The 16,341-nt window shown below is 38.7% G+C and overlaps 1 protein-coding gene across 4 annotated transcripts; it reads left to right on the forward strand.

The window, feature by feature from the left end:
* The first annotated feature begins 3,071 nt into the window (after nucleotides 1-3,071).
* creb5a (cAMP responsive element binding protein 5a) lies at nucleotides 3,072-15,762 on the forward strand. Of its 4 annotated transcripts, none has more exons than XM_084131999.1 (11): nucleotides 3,072-3,159; nucleotides 4,351-4,423; nucleotides 4,687-4,780; nucleotides 6,064-6,167; nucleotides 6,570-6,763; nucleotides 10,160-10,223; nucleotides 10,340-10,420; nucleotides 10,993-11,298; nucleotides 11,382-11,603; nucleotides 11,720-11,819; nucleotides 12,834-15,762. In XM_084131999.1, exons 2-11 carry the CDS (start codon nucleotides 4,370-4,372, stop codon nucleotides 12,968-12,970), a joined length of 1,356 nt encoding a protein of 451 aa, XP_083988125.1. In that variant the 5' UTR covers nucleotides 3,072-3,159; nucleotides 4,351-4,369; the 3' UTR covers nucleotides 12,971-15,762. The 4 variants fall into 4 exon arrangements, with proteins under 4 accessions (XP_083988125.1, XP_083988126.1, XP_083988127.1 ...); XM_084132000.1 differs by having other exon boundaries at nucleotides 3,073-3,159; nucleotides 6,585-6,763; XM_084132001.1 differs by lacking the exon at nucleotides 4,687-4,780 and having other exon boundaries at nucleotides 3,128-3,159.
* The last annotated feature ends 579 nt before the right edge of the window (nucleotides 15,763-16,341 follow it).

Consider the following 16,341-nt stretch of genomic DNA (forward strand, 5'->3'; position numbering starts at 1 on the left):
CCAAAGCTTCACATTTTTATGACAGTTTTATGACATGTCCTCTAAGGATACTTACCTACTTAATTTTTTTTAATTGATGCACAAGGGCTAAGGCCTATTCCAATGGCTTTAAGCCCTCTCTGTGAAACCAGGCCTTAGTGTAATATAATTTTTTAATTGCATTCATTTGATTTTTCTATATTCATAATTCCATATACATTAATTTTATATTTTGTTAACTAAATCATATACATTTATGTCTTCTCTCTGCAGCATTAAACTGTAAATTCACTTTTCAAATGCAGCTCTCTGTGCCACTAATTATTTTGGATTCATGCTGTCTGCTACGTGTAAATGTTTGACCAGCATTTTTATCTTTTCAGTAACTTTGGTAAATGTTTTCAGCTCTATACAAAAACACAATTACAGAAAATACTTTGTAAACACGCATATTTGAATCAAACACAGCATCATGTGACTCCTCTATATTGTGACATAAGTATTAGACCTCTAATTGGCATTTCTTTACTGCAGAAAATTTTGGACTTCCTCAAACCCTGAAAAGACTGAGAATGTGTCAGGTGTGACACATACACCCATGTAAGCTGCTGTGTTCACAAAGAGCAGGAGGAATGTCCTTTTGATCAGCCTGTGACAGTGACCGTGTGCTGACCAACACTTGTTAATCATCCGTTAAATCTCCCTGTTATAAACGTTCTCTGCCGTTGGGCTATGTAAATACCTGAGAGACTAAATGGCCAAATATTTTCCACGGCACTGTTTTCAAACAAACAGACTTGCATAAACACGTGCTCATGAAATACAATATTTTCTCTTCAGTTGAATAATTTGATTAACTCCCAAATCCAGACTCAAATTGTACTGAAAAGCTCATTAACGTACAGACATCTGTTTGGGATGTGCCTTATAATGTCATAATGCAAAGCCAGTCAGATGTTAGTAAATTCAACCATCTGTTTCACACAAGATACACATAAGCAGCCGATGCCAGATGCTAGAAACTGTGAGGCGGACATTCCAGGTCAAACAATATGATTGAACAATATCAAAGAGTTGAGGATTTATATAGTTCCAAATTCTTGATTGATTCAGTGCAATATCACTCATATGCAGTAAATCCTTAAGACCTTTGAAGTTCTACTTTGAGACCTTACAAAGGATCATGTGGAAAAATTACAAACAGACATGTGACCTGCTACACACACACACACACACACACACACACACACACATATGTCCAACCATTGAAGAAGACATAAAAGAATAAACATCTGATATCAGAGTCAAATGTTTGTTTTTGTTTATTATTGTTGTCTGGTTTTGTTCCTCTTTTGTAAGTCACGTTGGAAGGCATCTGCTAAAAAAAATTATGTTATAGTTTTGTTAATTAGCCAAAAAAAAAAAAAAATCCCCAATTTGTATTCTTTAAATGGTGAAACAATAGTTGAACTTGACACAGTTCCTTTTTACAGTGTATTATATCATGGGAGAAACAGGGATGATGTCATATGAGACTTGTGGGTGCATGCCCTCCGCTGCATTGTCTCTGTGTGTGAATGATTCATACTCAAAGACGTAGGAGTTAGCTAAGGCTGAGGCTTGATGTGACATCATTACCACTTCCTGTTTTGTGGCGTTGCTGAGGAAACAGCTACTAGCATTCTGAGTTACAGCAGGCTAATGAATCACGCTCTCTCTTTCTCACCCTCCCACTTGTTCTGCCTTTTCCTTGCACTCTTTCCCTAGCGGTAACCACGAAAGGACCGACCACGCTGTTCTGAAACATCAGACACACCCCTCTAATCTGAATGAATCCACATTCTTTCGAATGAAAACATGACATCTGTAGTTTAACACAACATGGTTAGTCACTGTTAAACTGAAAACCTACTTTATTAAATGTAAAAACTGTTTTCATTATCAGGCTAATGTCATCATATTAAGCATATCTGACAGATGGGGTCACACTTTGTGGCTTTACATTTATTGTTTGTGAAGCCTTAAGTTCTGCCATTTTGACTATAGCATAAGTCAGAACCATTAATTAAATTATAAATTATTCCCTTTAAAAAACACAATGGGCCTTGATTCTGCAAAGTGAACTCGAAATCCACAGCTAACCAAATTTACTTTTCATTTGAACAGTCCAAAAAATAGTGTGCATTTTACTTAAAGCTGTCAGTAATCATTATAAGTTTAGACTGTCTTAAATGACAAATTACAATAAACTGTCACATGATCAGAGCTGTTTAATTTTTGTTTACCCCTCTAAAAGTTGATATCAGTGTCAAAGTTCTATAAAGCATAAAACATAGTGTCGGCCATGATCCGGCCCACATCTGGTACGCGTAGAATCCACATGTACCGGATGTGGGCCGGATCTGGGCCGACACTATGTTGCTGTCTGGGTTGATACATATTTTGTATAGGCTAAAGCTGTTATCAATTTATTCATAAAAAGAGCCCAATTTTGAATTAATAACAATTAATTCACAACAATATCTCAAATCTAATTGCTACATTAACAGGTAACAAAATAAAATGAAAAAGAAATGTAAAGAAATATTAGGCTAACCAATGTTACTGATATATAAAAAAAAATGTATGTTATGATTTGTAACTTTCTGTTGGGTCTTTTTGACTTTCTTTTTTTTTGTGTGACTATGACTATAGTTTTCCACCGATTAAAAAAAGGCAAGCAGTTTATTTCATTGACCATCCAAAAACCAAACAACAACTGTCTGGAAATAAATTGGAATTAAAAGAGTTAAGCCAAGAGCTAACACGCTCATACATGCCCTTTCTCTCTCTCCTCTCTATCATTCGCTCATCGGGACCGTCCCGCGCACAGCACCAGACAGCTGTTGGCGCAGCACGCACCGAGCGAAGCGCCTCCCATTTCCCTTTTTTCTCTCAACGCGCCAATGTCCGCATCGGACGCCCGCTACATCCTACGGTGGGCGGGTGCGCGCGGTCTAAAAACCCCTCCTCTTTTTAAAAAGCGGACCGCAATGATTTAGAAGTTCAGGAATCCCACGTGACGTCACCGTGAGGTGATGTAATGCTTCTGTAAATAGATCATATTGTAATCGCGTTTCACTTCAGCGTGCTTCGTCTGAGCGCGAGGAGCGTTGCTAGTCTCAGTCTGCGTGCGTTTAGGTAAGTTAGTATTACTGTTTTACACTCGCTTGTGAATATGATTCCACAGTTCCGAACACAATTGGAGCGCGTTTCTTGTACAGTGCTGTTGGTATTTTTGTTTGTTACTGTTGTTGTTGTTTTACTATCAAGTTAGTGTCTGTCAAAGTGCCGGTTTCATTGAGATGTTCGTAAACTGTGTGAATGTCTATTTGAGGGGGTGTGACACCACCAAAAACAGATTAAAAACGAGTATTAGAATAAAAAGGTTTTGACTATCCGAAAAGGGTGTCTTTGTAAATCTTTAGTAGTCTAAAGATTGTCAACAAACTTGTCATCAACAACGTTTTAGGGGAATGGCTGTTTGACAGTTAACCGTTCAATGTCTGTTTGAATTTTAAATATATTTAAATGTTTGATCGGACACGTGCGCATGTTTTGAGGGAGTAGTAGGCTAAGCCTTAGCATTTACTTTGGGTTAATCAATTATTATTAGGCTATTATAATTATTAGCTATATTTTTCCCCCCAAATATGACACCTGCCGACACGTAGCCTATAGCCTACTCCAAAGTGATTCAGACAACTTCACGATGTTTTCACCGCTAAAATGTCACATTATTGCCCCTGGTTTGAATGTCTGATCTCAGTTGTTTGGGTTTGTAAAATTCTTGACACCGCGTGAGTCCTCCGGTTTCGACATTACGTCATTCTGCAGGCCGGTTAGACGCTTTAGCACCGTACCAGTCTTGCCAATTCAAACTCTGGCCCGGCTGAACTAAATGATGATGTCATGACTAGAGGAATGCTCACGTTATGAGGGATTGGGCAAGTAGCGGGTGTTTTTATATGGCGCGACTATGATGTAAGACGTATTACATACGCAGAACTCATAAAGAAAAGAACTCAAACTCAAACAAGGAAATGTGAGCAAAATATAGAGAACTGAGAGAAATGTAAATAGCTCGTGCGTTTTAAAAACTAGGTGTCATCTTTCTGTATATATATGATCTGTCTGTCGTTTATTTGCATGAAAGTATGTTGATAGATAGATAGATAGATAGATAGATCTGTATTTGACACTATATTTATCTAGTGTAGTTTTTATTTGCCTGTTTGTCTGTTTATTTGTCATGAGCATTTTATAATGTCATCTCCCATGTGTGCATGTGTTTGTCTGTCTGTGTGCATGTGTGTGTATATGTACGTTTAGGTTTTTTTAGATCACAGTGATGAATATTGATCAGGACAGGCCATATGTGTGCACTGCTCCTGGATGCTCGCAGGTAAGTGACAAATGTCCAGTTTGCTGGTGGTTGTCTTGTCGTCTAGACTCTAGACGATATGACATCTAGACAAGAGCCACAACAACTATGTGTTTTATGTATGCTGTCGTAAATTTTAGCCATCACTTGGAGTGCAGTAAATTGAAGAATTACAATTCATATCAGAAAACACATGTGTATCTTTTATGTAATATCTTTCATGTAAAACAGCGGCTGTGCTTTTTCAGTATTGTCACGGCCTACCATGTTTCTTGTTCTCATAGCGCTTTCAAAGAGAAGATCACCTAATAATTCACAGACACAAACATGAGATGACCCTTAAATTCCCTTCTATTAAGTGTGACAATATGCTTTCAGGTAAGGGTGGGTACGCAATTATTCACACAAAAACACACGTTTTATCATCAACAAGTATTAATATTTTCTATGCAACCAGTATCAATCTACAGATCGAGGTCAGTAATATAATAGCCTGTGTGAGTGTAATGATAGGTCATGCTCTCCATCTCCTTTAATTTAGGATTTAGACAGTGTCTGTTACCCTGGAAACCCAATGTCTGATATATAAACATCAGCCTGACCCTTGACCTCCGGGGTCTGTGAGCCATCATTGCAGCGACAGAAACATTTACATAAAAAACAAAAGAAGAACTTTACCTTCTGACCCCTTTCATAGTAGTCTAGAAAAAGCAGTTTCGTTTAGACTACCTCTAAATTACCAAAACAACACGAGCAAAATCAGGCTCGTGTTTATGACATAGGGTTAATTTTTAACATTTTCCCAGCATGCCAGAAGATTACTTTAGACAAGTTCTGCTCTTGACATTGAGTAGAGGGCTAGTTTCTTAACATTTGTTTAGAAAGCCTGAAGGTTACTTGATATTGATCTACTGATCTAAAGTTTTCACTCTATGACCTTGAGAAATCTTCAATGCCTCCTCAGTTTACATGTGTTTAGTACACACACACACACACACACAAATACATATATATATATATATATATATATATATATATATATATTTTTTATATATATATTTTTTAATTTATTATTTATTCTAATTCTATCTTATCTATTTATCCTACATACCTTTCTACACTTTAACTTTAAATTAGATTTTTCCAGCACTTTAATTTTCATTTACAGTTTCCATATATGCATAGATATTAATTAATATATTATTTATAATAATATATTATATAGTAGGCCTATATGATAAAATATATAAAACAATTAATACAATGTTGAATTTATGCTACGCCCTACTGATTGCACTGTATCATCTTATTTATACATGTATCATGTAACATGTATCATGTATCATGTTCTTCTCTTTTCTTATTACTTATTATTTCATTTTAAAACAAGTTTGAATCCATTTTTATTTTTATAGTTATTTTTATTGTTTGTGAATCTATCTGTTATAATTATTTTATGATTTTTTATTATTATTATTATTATCTGCAATTCTTATGTAAAACATTTCGAATTACCATTGTGAATGTGCTGTATAAATTAACTTGCCTTGCCTTAATTAATAAAAATCTCATTGTTCAATTGGGTTGTTACTTCCTTTATATATTGCCAGTAGCATTTTATGAGAATACATGATAAACATGTATTCTTTGTTCATCTATAGATCAGACTCCAACTCCGACCCGTTTCTTACGGGACTGTGAGGAAGTGGGCCTCTTTACTGACCTGGAGCTTAACCAGTCACAGGCGGAGGAGGAGACAAAACCGGTGAGAGGAAATACATGTTTCAAAAGCTTACACAAATGTGCGAGTAAATAAATGTTTGCATAAAAGTCCATGCTGTATGAAGTAGTATTAAATAGTAAAACAAAAAGTAAGCAAACATTTAACAAAAATGTAAATTCCGAACTTGCTTGTGTGTATGTGTTCATGTGGATGGTAGCGTGAAAAACAAAACCAAGCAATCAGATCAGATTATCAGATGATCATATTAAGAGTATTAAATATCAAACAGTTATCATACACACACAGATGGAGAGGTCAATAGAGGGGCAGAGGAAGGAGAAATTAGATCAATTAGCATTTATAAATATATTTGTAAAGTATTATATGTATAGAATATTTAGCATATAAATGTTTTCTAAATTCTACAAATATTCTTGCTTATAGAACTTTTCTGCTCAGGTGTCAGGTCAGAACCAGCCTCACACTGAGACACAACCTCAGCAGGGTCAACATCATCAGTTTCGGCCTCAGCAACAGCAGCAGTGTGCTCTGGCCCATCTGAACCAGAACCAGCTCCACACACACAGCTCACAGACTCAGTCTCAATGCACTGCCACATACTCCACTTCAAATAAACAGTGAGTATAGCACGCATTTACCTGAATACCCCCATACTCTTCTTTTCCCATTAAAGGCAGGACCAGTTCTTGACTATAGAACGGTGAGCTGGCAGATATCCTGGATGGGCAATTGGTTTTTATTTATTTGAATTTAGATATATAGATTTTTTAAAACATTGGTGCTTTGTCTGCAGCTCTGCATGTAGATATCTTATTTTCACTGTAAATAAAACAGTTTTTACTTTTAAACCATCCAATGACAATTCTGAAAATAAATGTGACAGTAGCCTACTGTTGCTAGAGTAAACCAATAGTTAATAGATAAATATTATCTATTGACAGATTGTCACATGTGACTGGTGAATAAAACGCATGACGATAGAAATACTACAACAATCTTTAATAAAACACTCAGGAATTACAGGAGAACTCAGGAGAATAAAGCGAACACAACCACTTAATATTGACAAGAACAGACAAAGGAAACAGAGAAACAGAATGACTAATCAATGAGTAACCAAGGAGATTAACGAGAACTCAGACAGGCAGATGAAAACAGGACACAGTGACATTACACCCCCCTTCTGGAAAGGCGCTTCCTCGTGCCTTACAAGGTCCAACTAAGGAAAGAGGGCAGGGTTCTGGAGGAGGACGTGGAAGAGAACGGGAACAGACACAGTCAGGGGCAAACACAGTCCATGGGGAAGTGGAGGGAGGGAGTAGCCAGAGGGGAACCAGGAGCATGAGTGGTAATGTAGGAGCCCAGAGTCCAGCCAGGAAGGAGGCCCACTGCAGCATCGACGGAGGGAGGAAACATGGTCGAGAAGCCCTCACCGACATCATAGGGACAAGCGATGGAGATGGAGCCCTGAACGCAGATCGGCTGCGACAGAGCCACAGCGGCGACCGTCCGTAGAGGAACCTTGGTACCAGAGGGTAGAGGAGCAACTGAGGACCTGAGGTGGAGCCAGAGGGAGGGCAGAGGACAGCTTGCAAGTCCGTGGTGCAGGCGAGGTGATGTCTGACCGAGGTGGAGCCGGAGGATCGAGGGAGCCAGCTGTAGCTGTAAGGCCGATGCTCCAAGATGGAGCTGAGGGCGGGAGGAGCCAAGGTGGAGGAGTCTGGACATCTGACCGAGGTGGAGCTGGAGGATCTAGGGAGCCCGGTGGAGCCGTAAGGCAGATGGTCCCAGGTGGAGCTGAGGGAGGGAAGAGCCAAGACGGAAGAGTCTGGACAATGGGCCAAGGTGGAGTGATGGAATCAGTGGCTGGAGGCGGAGCCAGGGGACACCTTCTTCTAGGAGGAGCTGGATGCCGGTAGGCCTGAGGTGGATCCACGCCACAGAGGGGAAGCAGAGGAGGAGCCGAGGGACTGACGGGAGACAGCAGAGACTGGGCAGAGGAACTGGCTGAAGCTTGAAGAGGAGGTGGGAGAAGGAGGCTGGGTGGGAACTCTGGAGATGCAGGAGAATTTGTGCTGGGCAGAACGAGCGGGGGTGCAGGACAGGAGACTCTGAACTGGGTGGAACCAGCTTTAACACAGGAGATTTCTTACTAAATATGACTATCAGGGTTGGTAGATCAAGGTAAAATTCCATTTCTAGTTCATAAAAATTAACTGCAGAAGTCAGCAGCATCTCACCCTCAGCGGTGGTAGTATGGGCGGGGTCTTCCTCCATTCCCTCGAACTCCAGCAATGCTCCCAAGACGTCACACAGTGTTGCCGGCTCACACCCCTGTTCAGACGCCTCTGGAGGCTCACGTTCTGCGGCAATGTTTGGCTCATACCCTTTTCTTAGCGCTGGCTCATGCATCGTGGTGGCCTCAGTCTCTCCGTCTGCAGGAGGCTCGGGTGTCGTATCCATGTGGCAGTATTATTGCTGGCTGGGTTCTGGATCTGTGGGAGTGGGGCTGAGATCATCTGCTGGGCAGTGTTGTGGGCCGCTCTACTGTTTTACAGTACCCACTCCACAAACTCAGCGAAATTCCCCCAAGCACCTACACCAGGCAGGCATGCCTTCTTTTCCGTGTTCAGGCTGGTCAGGTAGAAAGTGCAAAGTGATTGGTCTGGGAAGTTTGTGAAGCATGCCAGTATTTGAAATTTCCAGGTGTGGGCCTCAAGGGTCTGCTGCTCCTGGTCCAGGCACTGCAGTTGGACTGCCAATAAGTCTTTTAATCGGTCCGTTCTTCTGTCACGTGTGAACGATGGACGACGATAGAAATACTACATCAACAGTCAAGAATTACAGGAGAACTCAGGAGAATAAAGCAAACACAACCACTTAAAATTGACAAGAACAGACAAAAGAAGATAGAAACTTATGGTACGTTTACACGACAACGATATGCTTAAAACTGAGAAGTTTTTCCTTTGAGTTTTCCACGTACAGACGACACCATTGTCAAAACGGTGTCGTGTAAACAGCCCCTTCGGGTATAAATACAAGAGGCAAACAAAGGGAACTAATAATGACCAGCTGAACAGAATGACTAATCAATAAGGAGATTAACGAGAACTCAGACAGGCAGGTAACAGAATGAAAACAGGACACAAACATGACATAGATAAACCACGCACTCTTACTTCAGTGCTGTTGTTAACATTCTGGTTAAGCAGACAGTTTGCTTTACAAGTAAATATGAAGATGCATATTAAGATACATTTTAAACCCATAATTCGCACCTTGATAGCAGGCAAATATCTCTGCCCGTTATCACTCGTGAGATGGTCAGCCTCTGTTTTTCCACAACAGACTGAAGCCGCCTTGTGTATAATGCAGCTTTGCTTTCATCTAAAAAAGGAAAAATACAGCAATTTCCTGGTTATATTATTTGTTAGGGCAGTCTTCCGCCCATCCTCAAACTTCTCAGCACGCAGCTTGCCTCAGATTGCTTGTAATCAATGCACAAATCATAAAAAAGATCAACGCTATATTTGCCTAACGTCTGATTGGGTGGCAAGACTTTTGGGTGTGCTCAGCCCACCCCTGCCCATGCCTAGATCTGGCCCCTATTATAGGTCACTTTTCACTGAAACAGACTTTTGGGGGTACAGAATATATTCATGGTACAAAGTAAGTCAAAAAGTAAGTCATTTAATGCAACACAGCATCATACATTTAATTTTATGGGACTCAGAATATTTTATTTTTTTAATGTAGCATTGCATCTTTAGAATTTGCCAGCTTGTCTTTGTAAAGATGTTAAAAATACTGCAAATTAATGTTTAACCTTTAAATTATTATATACTTTTTTTCACATAATGGGACATAAGTCCCCTACAAATAGCAGCCCTGTGTTAACTTTCTGAAAATTTCTAAACTGCTTTAAACTGACCCCATGAGTAAATACTTTATTGTTTGTACTTTTAGTCTTTTTTTCCATTACTTATCTGAATCCCTCTAACTCATTTCAGATCTGCACCCAGCTGTCTGCACAGCACCCAGGCAAACACCATGCCTGGGACATTAGCCATGAATGTAAGTAAATCTGAAAGCATTTCAAAGCCACCTGCACAGTAAAATAATGATCGAAAGTAAGAGCTCTATTTCTTTTTACGTCAGCGCATTAATTTCATATATTTTAAAAATAACAGATGGAGGCGCAGTTGTCAATGAACTCCAGTATGATTGGCATACCAGGCCCCGCCCACTCTGGCTCATGCTCCTCCCTTCAGGTACAGCCCCATACTAATGATTTGACTCCATGGTTACAGGATTATGATGTCTCTATAGAAACATTACAAGTCAGACAGGGCTTATAATGCCACAGTGCTTTGTAACTAATGTAGACATCTTGATTGTGTTATCTAATTCAGACACATGCAATGTTGCGGTCTTGCCTGTTAAAAAGCAGCATTCACGCATGCACACACACACACACTCACTAACACATGCAGGAGAGTCTCATGCGCTGATTCTCTTCAGAACGTGGAGGAGATTAAATTTCAAAGGCTTCAGGTTGACCTGGTTATTATCTGACTTTTCAAAGCCATCTTTGTAGATTCTCTGTGTTCTGAAAAACTTAAAGTGCCAAGCAATCTTACCATCGCAAACAATCACTACTCACAGGAAACCTTAGATGTAGAAATTAAAAACACATGGTTGCCTGCAAAAGTTGGTAAAACAAATCTGGCTTTAGGCTTTTCCCTTTTTAAATAGCAATTATACACAGTGTTACATGACATTGATGTTGACGGTGACCCCATGAGCCTTTCTGACCCATCTTTCCCCGTCTCTAATCCTTCAGAGGTCAAAGGTCATACCAGCTCACAGCCAGCCTGCAGTTTCCAATGGCAGTCAGAATCCTCTTTGCCACATGATGGAGATGATGTCGTCACAACAGCACCCACTGTCGCATTTACAATCCTCATCTCATCATCACGCATACCAGCAGCACTGCCACAGCCAATCACCGCAAAGACTTGCACATCAACGTCAAAGCCTAGACCAATCACATCACAGCCATGCTCACCACTCTCCACCCACGCACTTGCATCCTGGCTCCTCCCACCAGACTGCCCCTCCCCTTTCACATCAGCCAATACCTACACAGGTCTAGATTTTTGCGCCAAACTCTGACTTTTACAGTTTGTATTAAACTATTGTGTTATTTAATCCAATGTTTGTGTTTTATAGATGTCCTCCACACCAAAACACACACACTGCCCGCAGTCTCCTCCCCAGCCGACCGCGAGCAGACGCCGACGGACAGCAGGAGACGACCCGGATGAGCGCAGACAGAAGTTTCTGGAGAGAAACAGAGCTGCTGCTACGCGGTGCAGACAGAAGAGAAAAGTCTGGGTATCGTCGTTGGAGAGGAAGGCTGAGGAGCTTACACACACTAACTTACAGCTACAGGTACACATTCACGATTGGTTTACATATCTACCTTGCAATATCAAATACAATTGACACTTCATGATAGATTCATGCGTTTGCTGCTTTGTTTTCATTTATTTTTTGTCTTCTCTTAGAATGAGGTGACATCACTCAGGACGGAAGTCACTCAACTGAAGCAAATTCTTCTTGCACATAAAGACTGTCCTGTCTCTGTGAGACAGAGAGAAACGCAGAGTGAGTATGAATCATTTTGTCATTCTCTCCTCCTTTCTTCTCTTTGGTTGAATCACATTAAAACCTGTGGAGAACATGTCTGCATCTCATATTTCACCCCAAAATAATAACAATAATAATAATAAAGTATATATTGCTTAAAAAATTAATCCTATTTTAGGACAACTATGTTTTTTTGCAAAGAAAGATGTAAATTGAATGTAAAGAAAAAAGCAAATTGAAAATAAAAATAATAATTGAACTATAGTCATTTAAAATACTATATAAAAAATATAAAAATTAAAATATGTAAAAATAAATAAATAAAAACCATATCACAATAATGGGAACATTTATAGAATTAAGAATAACAATAAGTAAATAAGAAACAAATTTTCTTTAATTATAATTTTAATTTTAAATTAGAAAGAAAGAAAGAAATTCTAATATATATATATATATATATATATATATATATATATATATATATATATATATATATATATCATTTTTAATAAAATATTTATTTAATTCAATATTTTTTCACTACCGTAAGATTTTTTTAAAGTAATTAATACTTTTATTCATCAAGGATGCATTAAATTTATCAAAAGCGACAGTAAAGAATTTTGTTACAAAAAAAAAAAAAAAACCAGTTACACAGTTTCCACAAAAATATTAAGCAGTTTTCAACAATGATAGAATATAGATGTTTCTGAAGGATCAGGTGACACTGAAGACTGGAGTAATGACTTGACATAAATAAATTACAGGATTTTAAAATATATTAAATTAGAAAACAGTTATTTAAAGTGTTTATAATATTTCACAATATTACTGCTTTACTGTATTTCGATTAAAATGCAGCCTTGGTGAGAGTAAAGACTTTTCAAAAACATTTTTAGAATCTTACCAGCCCCACACCTTTGAATGGTAGTGTATTTATATTGTGTTTTATTACATTTAATGTGTATATTATTTTATATATTTTGAAAATCCATCATTTTCATGAACTCCTTTGATATTCACGTTTAGGTGGAGTAAATAGCCCAACAGGAAGTCCCGTCCAGCAACATGCCATTCAACACAACAGCATCTCAACCTCAAGTTCGACTCTATCACACACTCACCTCACCACACACTCCCACCTAACTAACAACACACAACTATAACATGTTTCTATATAGACACAGAATGATGAGAACACAAAATACAATTCATCTTCAGAGCCATATGGTCAGGGCACCTATAACCTAGTAGGTACCTTCAGTGCAAAAGCAAAACTGAACAGCAAAATTTTGAATCCAGAGTTATAAACTTGGATTCATGACTAAAAGGGAATGTATGCATCACTCTTTAAAGAATGGAATAATTCATCAAAAGTTTGTTTATATTTATGGCCCTTGTCATCTCAGGAAATTATCCAAGGGTCAGATGGGTGTTTCCAGTGGTTTTATTTTACCTCACTGTGATTTACAGTTTTTCTCGATTGCTTAAACACATTTCTTGAAACTATGCCTCTTATTCTCAAAACAGTAAACACAAATCCATAACGTTTCACCCAATTCCCCAAACTTCCTATTTTCCGGTCAAAATGAAGCTCTACACTCAAAAACATTCACTCTTGCTGAAAAAACAAACTTTGCCCTCAGACATCACACACAACCCTCACAAACACACACACACAACAACATAGACTTACACACTGGTGCAATAAATTCAAAACAACATTTCCAAAACTGGTAAGTTATGTTGCTTGTGGTTCCCCCCCTCACAAACCTTTTCACATGATGAACACAAAAGACACAACCAACATTTTTTTTTTGATTCCTTAATGTACTGTACAGTACAATACACCAAACAAACAAACAAAATACTCTGCCCCAGCATCCCGTCTTTGGTCTGGGACAGGCCAGAGAATCTCGTCCACATCACAGGCTATATTGGCCCTAGCCAGGCAGAGGGGTAAAATCCTCTTACGCCTGTTCCCCGCTGACACGCATCAACTGAAATATTTGGCAGGCTTCTTCCATTTCATCGTCTCTGTGTCCTAGAAAAATAGAAGTACTGATTACTGTAACTGTAACACATCCTTTTTACAAAATGGAAGCATTCAGAAAACTCTATCTGTATGTGAGGCAATTTGATGCATTTCTTTTCATTACAGTAGTATAGGGCAACAGCTACAGTACATGTATGTGTTGTAACAGCACAGTGTACTGCACTCAAAAGTTACAGAGAGCAGTCTGAAGTACATCTACTGTACCTGTTTTTCTCCATGAAGGTTCTTATGATCGAGGCGATGGTGAAGCGACTCAAATTTGGCTGTACTCGTTGCCCAGCCTCCCTCATAGTCATACCATGGACAAAGACATGGGCAACTAGAGTGGCACTGCTTGTCTCTTTGGCCTTGCCCTTCCCCTTCCTCATCCTCTTCCTCCACTCCCTACTGCTCTTCCTCCTCCTCCACCTCCACCTCCTACTTTTCCTCTTCCTTCACCTATTCTTCCACTCCCATCTCCTCCTCCTTTTCCTCTTCCTCCTCCTCCTCCTCCTTTTCCTCTTCCTCCTTCTCCTCCTCCTCCTCCTCCTCCTTTTCCTCTTCCTCCTCCTCCTTCTCCTCCTCCTCCTCCTCCTCCACTCAAGTGTCCTCAACCTCTTCCTTCATCTCTTTCTGGATCCATTGTTCCAAAACCCAATGAGCTGACTCTGGCCCTTTTATCTATCTATTGAAGGTTCTGATTGGTGTGTGATCAATTTTGACTCTTAGTGTTTCCACTTGGGTAATTGTGTGCTAACTGAGCTGAAGCTGTGCTGACTCGAGTGAACAATATTGAATGCTAGTGCTTTCTAAATGACAACATGGTGTAGGCAATGAGAAATAAAGGGATTTGTGTGTAGAGTTTTGCAGTGACAGTTCAACAAATCTGACTCATCTGTCAAAACAGGGGAATAGTGTTTATAGTTTAGGGAAATGGGTGTGCTTTTTGATAAATGGCGTGGTTATGGTTTCAAAATTTTAGTTCAAAAGCCTGGTTATAGTGTTTAAGCAATCAAGAAAAACTGTAATAACAGTGCTGGAAAACAAACTGTCCACTCACTAAATTTAGTTTTCTTATTATCAAACCTGTCTCTCACCCTCTTTGTACCTCTGTCTGTCTTCTTACACTCCTCCTCGTGCTTTTTTACAGCTGATCTTTCTCAGGGACACTCATCTAGGTTACTCCTGGAGTATGTGTGCATATTTGTGTGTGTGTGTGTGTCGTTTTTTGGCCACTTTCAGTGTAAATGCTTTGCTAGCTTCAGTGACAGCTGTGTGTGCTAAATCCTGAAACTAATGGCAAGGCTGTGTGAAATGCATTGAATCAGGGCAGTTGTGAATCTGTAATTGTAAATAGGAATCTCTAGTTTTATAAATTAATGATGATGCAGCTAAAGCTTTTGTTACATGTTTGTCTTCGCTGTAAATATTGTCAGTGGCCCCTTGGCAAATGATCAGGTATCACATTACCTAATACTGAGTGTGTCACATGTGAATTTTGGATTGACAGAACATGCAACATGCATTTTATATAGCCAAATTCAGAATCATGTATAGGAATGATGGTAAAGGACTCTTGTATTACTAATCGCACTCATGGCACTAGGAATGTCTTACAGTATTCTCAATACGGCATAGCTACATCATTTCACACTAACTGGTTCACAGACAATCAAAATGTCAGAAATTTCCTGGAAATGACATGCAAGCATGTGTGCTATCTCTTATAACAAATGCTTAGATAAAGCATTTATATGGCTATACATTCTGTGGAATATGGAATTATGAATCTGGAAGAAAAAAAAAGAATGTTTGTAAACACTGCAGGTTTAAACTTTTATGCATGTACAGTTTTTTTTTAAATATGTATCTATTTTTGTACACATTTGTGGCCATGTTTAATTAAAGCACTTAATATCTGTATCCATATGTTCTGATCTCTTTTTTCATGGTTCATCATAATTTCATAATGCTGTGATACAACTGCCTTTATTATTGTGCCCTGCTTTTTACATACAGTGACATTAAGATCAGAAATTAAAATTTCTCCAACTACCTGAATTATTGCTGAATTATTCTGAGGGTTTGAATGCATGGGTGCTAGTTGAAATAAATGATTGCTAAATTGTGGTTAGTGTTGGAGTTGAAGGCTTGTGAAAACTTTTTATTGTTTATTGCGCCATCTTATGGTGGAGTTTTGCAGAAAAGCTAGGCAGTATCCAGTTTGGCATTGAAGGGTATATAAGATTAGAGTTGAATTAATTATAAAGGGAAAAATATTGAAACCATTACACACAAACTAGCATTCACAATCACTATTAACAACTATATATTTATTGGGGGAAAAAAGCAATGATAAAGGTGAAATGTATAAAATGTACAGGGTTTTTATTCCAACTGCTTACACACGTTTTCAAAACTTTGCCTCTTTTTTCCCCAAAACTTTACACACAAATCCAAGAATTGCACTCACAAAATGCAAAATGCCTCACATATCTTGCA

Source organism: Abramis brama (assembly GCF_963993115.1).
Source record: "Abramis brama genome assembly, chromosome: 12".
In the NCBI taxonomy this organism is placed as follows: Eukaryota; Metazoa; Chordata; class Actinopteri; order Cypriniformes; family Leuciscidae; genus Abramis; species Abramis brama.